We start from the raw sequence: 7,963 nt of genomic DNA, 5'->3' as shown, positions 1-7,963 counted from the left end.
AATTCATACAACATACCGAAGTCTATAGCGAAACTGGACATTGAAAAGCACAGTAAATTACTTTAGGACATTATTAGTAATGGAAAGTGAGTAGCCTATCAAACCACCAAATATTAGACTCATCTCAATCCTTTACAACAGTATAGCATGTATTAATGCAATACACAATAAAATGCCAGGCTGAGGTAATTTTTCTCCGTGTTGAGTACTTTTCTATTTTGCTGATGATACTTTTGTGCCATTACTTGCGGCAGGACAACAACTTCTACTACTAACAGTGTTTTTCAGAGCTGAGTGAAGGAGTTGTGTCCGTCGCCCCCTGGTGGACGTTTCGATGAACCTCTTCACACTCTCCTCTAGCTCACCGGACGAGTTGTCATGGCAACTGTACAGCATGTGTTAACAAAAACAAGAGCTTGACCGTTCACCGACACCTCTCTCGACACTCGACATCTACGGCGCCATCTTCTTCTTCTAGCTTTTATCAGAGGGGGAGACAGCAGTTACTCCTTCGAGCAGAGAGGAGCCGAGGAGAGTCAAAGATGAGCGGAGCCAAAGCCTGCAGCGACGCGCCTGTTGCTGAAAACGTCTCCAGCGGCGGGCACAGCACTGCGGCTCCTCCGCGGGACCGCAAGCCTGGCGGAGGGGTTCTAAAGAGGCTCAAGTCCCGGAGGAGCCAGGTGGACAGTAGGCCCGTCACGGAGGAAGACCTGCGGAAACAGAGTGGACACATCACGCCGGAGGATGTGTTGGGGCTGCGGGTGGCAACGCGAGGTTTGAGTCTCTCTGTTACCGCTTGTGTGTCGGTTAACGTGGACCCACCGATGCTTAATGTGCTGCCTGAACATATCTGTGACCGAGTCTCTACAAGGCTACAAGCTACAGAATGCATTACATTTACACATGACATAACACGAGAGTTGCACTGACTGACGTGCCTGTCATTTAAAAATGGAGAGAAGGCTAATATGGTATTATATTACATCTGTTATATTTATGCAAGATAATACATACCTTACACCACAAACAAATAGGAGGTCATTAATCTTTAACTCATAGAAAAAACATTTGTTTCTATGTTAGCTCAGTGGACACTGGGGATTTAATGATGGGGACGTTTGTGATACAAAATTTTCTCTGTTGTGTCACTTTAATTGAAGATATTATAACTTCAAACTCTTCAAAATTGTCAGATACAAATGACCTCACAGATCACTGCTATGGCATCACAGTCAGGATTGGCCACGAAGACCCTCTGCATGGTCTTAATGAAATAGAAATATACTGTTTATAGCACTGTAGATTCTCATCAGTTTGGTAGCCCACATTTACAGCTGTTGAGGCATCACATGAAATAAGAAAGGAAATAAAAGGGAATTACATTCAATGCTCAACTTCCCCCCTATGAGAGCCGCTGTTAAATGTAATTGTTAAATTATGAAGACATGAACAGTGTTTTTAATTTCTCTGTCGTTTCCAATATTTTCCATTAATCTTCATTATTGCAAAATATTCTCGTTGGCTTCATGTTTTCTGTTTTCCTGTATAACTCACAGTAGCCCCACAGAGATCATTAAAAGCTTTATGTTATTTTATGGTTGCAGAGTTGTGTGTGCTGGGTGTACAAGCAAAACTATGTCAACAAGTGTCAGCAAAGTCAAGCACAGTGTTTTGCATATAACCTTTGTGCATGTCAGAGCAGCCTGTTTGTGTTTTAACAGGATACATATTAACTACGTTGGCTTGAAAAGCATTTCAATGTTTATAACCTCTGTCCTCTGCCTGTCGTTGTTGCAGGGTATCTTTGTAAACCAGAGGACAATATTTATAACATTGACTTTGTGCGCTTTAAGATCAGAGACCTGGAGACCAGCACTGTCCTATTTGAGATTGCCAAACCCCCACATACAGGTACTGTATATTAGCCCACTCTATGTTTTGTGTTATTTTAGTGTTCGTTCTGTAATGCTCATGCATCTTGTTGACTGTAAAACGAATGTATTGACCCAATGGCTTGCTGGCTTCCTGCTTGTTCTTGTTATTAGCCTGAAATGAATAACATTTTTACCAGGTCCAGAAACATTCATTGCTGGTTATTTTGATCAGAAATAGTTTGGCTGGTTTGTTGGTTTGTTGTGGCTCTCAGAGGATGATGAGGAGAACAGAGAGGCAGATGCCAGCGCAGGCCGATTTGTACGTTACCAGTTCACCCCAGCCTTCCTCCGACTGAGGACCGTGGGAGCTACGTGAGTGACTCACACATCACCAACACACAGCAAAGAAAAACACACTTACCTGTTCCATAAACAAACAATGAAAACAATTGCAGTCTTGTTTTCTATCAGCTACGCACACTCACACACATATTTTACTTGTGCACTGACTGTAATAACATGATAATTACACAAGAGCAGGCTTGCTATTATAATGTCTCCCTTCTCTGCCTGTGACTCAATCAGGGTGGAATTCACCGTTGGAAACCGGCCTCTAAACAACTTCCGCATGATCGAGAGGCACTACTTCCGTGATCACCTGCTGAAGAGCTTTGACTTTGACTTTGGCTTCTGTATCCCAAACAGCCGTAACACCTGTGAGCACATCTACGAGTTCCCTCAGCTGTCTGAGAGCCTGGGTGAGTCCCATTTTCCATGACTGTTTCAAGTAAAACTTGAAATTTCCTTGAATTTGCTTATTTTGAAAATAATATATGACAATATCGAAGTATATTGTTTGCTGTGTGCTACATTGTCAAGTTGAAGAAATCTAGATATATAGGAGATGCCAGATGTTTTAGTTTTTTTTATCTGTAATTTGTGTATTATGGAAATTCCAGAAGAACAGATCAGCAGTTAATACTAAGTGATATTTCCATAAAGGGGATCTTTGTCTCCCTTTTAATGTGTCACAGTGGAGCACAATAGTAAACATTAGGTTACATTTTAACAATCGTTTCAGTCGTGAGTAGATCGTTTTGTGGTGAATCTTCAGATACTGTTGGGTTATGCATCTCACAGTAGCAATAAAATCTTTAGTAGCTTGTGCTACACACAAATCCCTTCAACCTATTATACTCTGTGTTTAAGCTGTGTGTCAGATAGGTCTATCCAAAATAATAATTCCTGTATTGTGAATGTATGCATTTTCTTGACCCTCATTTATGGTTTAAGCTTTATGGGACCTCATGTCATCCCAGTGATATCTGTGTGTCTGTCTGTGGGTAGATATATTCTTATGAAACAATAACTCATGAACAATACATTACACTTAACCACTGGTTCTCTCTGTAAAGTAGAAGATCTTACTGATATTTGAGCCCCTTGCTGTGTAAACATGCATATTAATGAGAGTCAGCAGTCTCATTTATCAGCATTTTTACGATTGTCTGAGTGCTGATCATGCAGTTGCAGGTCTATGAGGTAGGTGTGTTGGGAATCCTTCCAGCATGCACTGGGGCAATAGATTCTTGGACAGAAGTCTCATTTTATGTGTGTTCATGCAGTGTTAATGGTGCCATTTCTTCTACATGGTGCTTCAACTGTTTCCACACTTTCAACGCTGTTAAACTTCAGATATTACTAGCGAATCTGGTTTAGAGTACAAGTGACGTTGAGTCAATTTTCAGCGGCTTTGGCATTGTTCAAATGACAAATTCCCATGTTAATTTCAAATTAAATGCTGTTTGTTGTGGCTTTATTTGTCTTTCAATACTCACTGTTGCTCACTATATCGCTCACAATTAGGTTTTTTTGTGTACAAACATGTATATGTAAATTGCATCATGTATGAGTTTATGTAATTTAATTGTGGTGATAACATCAGCATATCATAATGATTTGTCAATAACCTTCATGTTCTCATCTAAAAATGATCATTATATCAAAATTCTTTGATTATGTAGTTTAGAAAGCGAGCCATTTGTATCTGAAATTCAGTGGATGTAAAACATTGTCATTATCCAGCTACGTGTCGATAAGCCTGCACGTTAGCAGGTTTGGGCTTAAAGTCTTGTTGAACTGACAACAAGTTTAGATTAATTTTAAACCAGCTTCAAAGAACCAAAAAAAAATCCCTGAAAAAAGCCCTGGAGTCAAAGTTATCCAAATCATGAAGGTATTATCATCCTGGCAGTTGGAGTAGTTTTATTATTGGTGTGACATGTGACAGTCAGAAAGTACTCCTCTGCTGTGGCGCACAAAGAGGGAAATTTGTAATAAAAAGCCTGAAACTTTAAAGGATACCAACTTTACTTAACTCAGACTACCCTCTGCAAATCTTTTGCAGTGTAGTTTCATAGTGTGAATCGCTTCATGGCCAGTATGGAGAAGAGGAATGATTACAGTCACCACTAACTCTTTCGATGCGTTCAATGTGCATATTTCAAGTGCTTAATCAATAATACTGACCCATTCATTTCAGGTGTTGTGTAGCTTTCATAGATTCATTGATTGTAAATGCGTGGACACTAAAAAAAAAAGCTTTTGTTGTAATTAGGAAAATATTGAGCCGTAGGAAAATTGGGGATGCAGCCTTTATCAGTTACCAGCTCAATAAGTATTTTTTAAAAGAAAGATCAAAACTTATTTCTTCATTTTAGCCTTTAACTAGCTTTGAAATTTGCTTTGCTGCTGAGCAGTGCATTAATGTTTGCACATTTTGCATTAATGTTTTTAATGTTTTCATTTTAGATCAATGCTTTTAACATGTTTTTATGCTCATTTTATGTCTTTTCATGTGAAGCACTTGGTGCATGTCATTTCTTTGTTGGAAAGAATTTTGTGCTACATTTCTTGTATGAAAAGTGCTATACAAATTTTATTATTAATTACTGACTTGCATATGTTGTCTGTTTTGCAGTCCGTCAGATGGTGGAGCGTCCTTATGAGACCCGGTCAGACAGCTTCTACTTCGTCGAGAACAGACTGGTCATGCACAACAAGGCAGACTATGCTTATAATGGAGGACAGTGACAGGCAGTATCTGCCTGCTAGCATGCAACACAAGCACAAACATGTGCATGCACACACATGTACTCACATTTATAGCTATACATATACACACATGCATCGACATGGCTAAACATACATACAGTTGATTCACTCACAGCTACAGACACGGTTGAGTTACCTATTGTGTTTGTAAAGGTGAATTGCCATTCATTGCTGACATTTTCAGGGGATTTATTTGATATTGCAGTAGGTCAATATCACTCTGTACTCTGACATCTAAACAGGAAGCTGCTGTTAGAAAGAGGTTCAAACGGGTTAATTTATCTGTTTTTAATTATGGACAGATTGCTTTAAAACCAAAGAGGACTCATCATTCTAGTGGCCATGTGATGTTTGTCTCAAACAGACCAAATGGTTATTAGATAGATGGTTAGTCTCCTCTTAGCAATTTTAAAAGTGTCCTACCACCCACTCAAAGCACAGGCACACATTTGCACACACACACTCAATCCCCAAGTGACACACATAGTGTTTACGCAGTGTTTGTCAGAAGCAGCTGTTCTCAGAGCTGCCGCCTCCACAATCCACTCCAGACAATATCGGGGGAGAAAGAGAGAAGCCATCCACAAAAACACTCCTGTCAAACACACATGGTCACTCCTGTGATCCTCTCCCCACCTCCCTCTCCTCTTTCACTTTCATACGCACATAAACACATCAGAAATAGTACTGTACATTGATCAGAGATCTCTGAGATATTACTCTTTTATTTTCGTTCCATTTTTCTCTGGTTGATAACACGGAAACTGATGTAATTGGAATTTTTGACTCCGACCAAATAAGCTTTGAGTAACAAACAACAGTAAAAAAGGAAGTTTCAAGTAGAAAATGCTCATTCTTTCAGAGAGGGGCAGATATGATTTGCATGTGATGATATAAACGAAAAAAGGGAAAGAGTTTCATAAATTATTTGGTATTCAGTGTGATAAAAGTGAAAAATAAGTATACTCGGTCCAAGGAAGAGGTTGGGCTTCCTTATTTGAAAGTCACCTCAGATATTCTTAACCCCCATCTTAGTTAAACCGCCTGTATTTTTAAACCATTCCTTTTGTCATGCACCTCTTGAAACATCAAAATCAAGTTAGAATATGTTGGAATAATTGAGTGATATTTCTTCTATCTAGATAGTGTACCTCCTCTTTGTACTTTGTAAACTTTGGTGTTCAGGGTTAAAGGTTGTGTTTGTAAAAAAAAAACAAAAAAACTATATATATAATATATATATTATATATATTATATATATAGTTTGTAAAAAGTGACAAAAGTGAATAAATGTACATTTTTAGATACAAGATGTGTGACGCTTGTTTCATTTCAGAGCATGTGAAAAGTTGAAGAGAGTTCATTTTGGTCAAAAAGTCCCAAAAGTGTCCACTAGGAGGAGTTATATTATAACTAAGTTACAAAAGAGTGCCACTGGTTTCAGTTTAGATTCATGTTTGGATGTGGAAAAGATCACAGCAGTGGTTTTTATTATTAAGCTGGGACATATTGACATTCATATCTGATATTTGCTTATAAAAGTTGAATTACTTCGGATGAGGTCATGATCTAATCCCTTTATTCGTCTATGGCTTTGATTTCAGTGTAGATGGGACACAGCACTAATAATATTTTAATTCCACACCATTACTTTATCTACAGGCCACATGTGATGAGTTAACACAGCACGCGATACATTTTGAAATTTGTTCAGGATTGTTTCACTTCGATAATCCATTTTTGGAGTCTTGTGGGATTTAAACCAAAATCTGAGCTTCTCTCTGTTTATTCTTTCTGTGGCTGTTTCCTCCTATCTCTGTGTTCATCTCTTGATCTCGCTCAGCCTCTCTCAGTTTCCATCTCTCTTTCCAGCTCTCATGCCCAAACTCTCATAGTCTTTTCTCTCTTGCCTCTCCTCTTCTATTTCTCTCTCCACACCTATGCAGCTCTCCCTCGCTCACTCTCCTGCTCTGTTTTTCCCTTTTCTTTCCTCCTCTCTCACCTGGTAACCAGACCTCTGGAGAGAAGTGTTGAGTTTCCACTTTCCCAGAGAAGAGGATAATCTGAGGCACACAAAGACCCACAATGGACCCCCTCTGCTCTCTCCTCCCTTCACTCTGTTGTGGCACAGCTGAACACACATACACAGAAACATGAATTTCACACAAAAATATATATAAATAAAGAATACGTAAACCCTTTGCTTGTCATTCATCCTGTCCACACACCTCCTCAGTCAGTTTCTTTTATGGTTTTTTGTATCACACCTTTTTTTCAACTAAACCCTTTCTGATCAATTCAGTTGTATGATGTATGATTTGTCATCTTCCACCCTCCTCTTTCTTTGTATCCTAATAAAACATTTAATTTATTACAGTGTTTATTTAACTGTGTATGTATACTGTATTAAATGGTTTCCTCATATTGGGGCTGTGACACAATTAGTCATTTACAAGACTGCTGGTGGTTTGGTGGGGTCTTCAATAATCTTAATCTTAAAAATATAATCTGGAATCTTTGTTTTAGCAGCTGTGGCAGTGAGGCCATGTAAACAAGTTTTGCATTTCTTTTTCATGGGGGCAGCAGAATTAAGCTGTAAACACAACATTGTCATATTATCACCTCATTATCTGTCATAATGTGTCAGCAAACCTGTTGGCATGTTAGCAAACAGTTGCCTATTTACTAGGGTGAGCAGATGCCCCAGTTTTACAGGAACAGTCCCCGTTATTGGTTGCCTGTCACTGGTTGGAGCTTTTCCCGGAAATGTCCCCATTTTTAACGTTTGTGATTAAAAAAAGACATCTAGCGTTGCGCTTGTTTTGGCCAACAGAAGGAGCCGGCTGCTAGCTATAGCAGCTTCAGGAGTGAAGCTTAAATCACCAAAATAGAGTTATCGAATCAGATTTTTCTTTTTTGTTGTAGTTGTTGTCTCTAGGCAGAGAAAAGGTTAGCTGGCTCACTCATTTCAGTTC

The 7,963-nt window shown here is 39.0% G+C and overlaps 1 protein-coding gene across 1 annotated transcript; it reads left to right on the top strand.

The window, feature by feature from the left end:
• Nucleotides 1-542: 542 nt before the first annotated feature.
• Nucleotides 543-7,359, top strand: LOC111670910 (protein unc-119 homolog B-like). Its single transcript, XM_023427858.2, has 5 exons — nucleotides 543-774; nucleotides 1,798-1,911; nucleotides 2,147-2,246; nucleotides 2,460-2,632; nucleotides 4,855-7,359. The coding sequence occupies exons 1-5, from the start codon at nucleotides 543-545 to the stop codon at nucleotides 4,965-4,967; spliced, it is 732 nt and encodes a 243-aa protein (XP_023283626.1). The 3' UTR covers nucleotides 4,968-7,359.
• Nucleotides 7,360-7,963: the final 604 nt, after the last annotated feature.

Source organism: Seriola lalandi, unplaced genomic scaffold (genome assembly GCF_002814215.2).
Source record: "Seriola lalandi dorsalis isolate HSWRI2012SDOR001 ecotype SW California unplaced genomic scaffold, Sedor1 jcf7180002054864, whole genome shotgun sequence".
In the NCBI taxonomy this organism is placed as follows: Eukaryota; Metazoa; Chordata; class Actinopteri; order Carangiformes; family Carangidae; genus Seriola; species Seriola lalandi.
Note: the sequence above shows the minus strand (reverse complement) of the source record. Positions and strands in the feature narration are given on the sequence as shown.

Bases quoted from the DNA above. Each gene is read 5' to 3' on its own strand.
- LOC111670910 (XM_023427858.2), top strand. From the start codon at position 543: ATGAGCGGAGCCAAAGCCTGCAGCGACGCGCCTGTTGCTGAAAACGTC. The intron at 1,912-2,146 runs GTACTGTATATT...TGTGGCTCTCAG, and splicing joins TGCCAAACCCCCACATACAG to AGGATGATGAGGAGAACAGA. The intron at 2,247-2,459 runs GTGAGTGACTCA...TGACTCAATCAG, and splicing joins CTGAGGACCGTGGGAGCTAC to GGTGGAATTCACCGTTGGAA.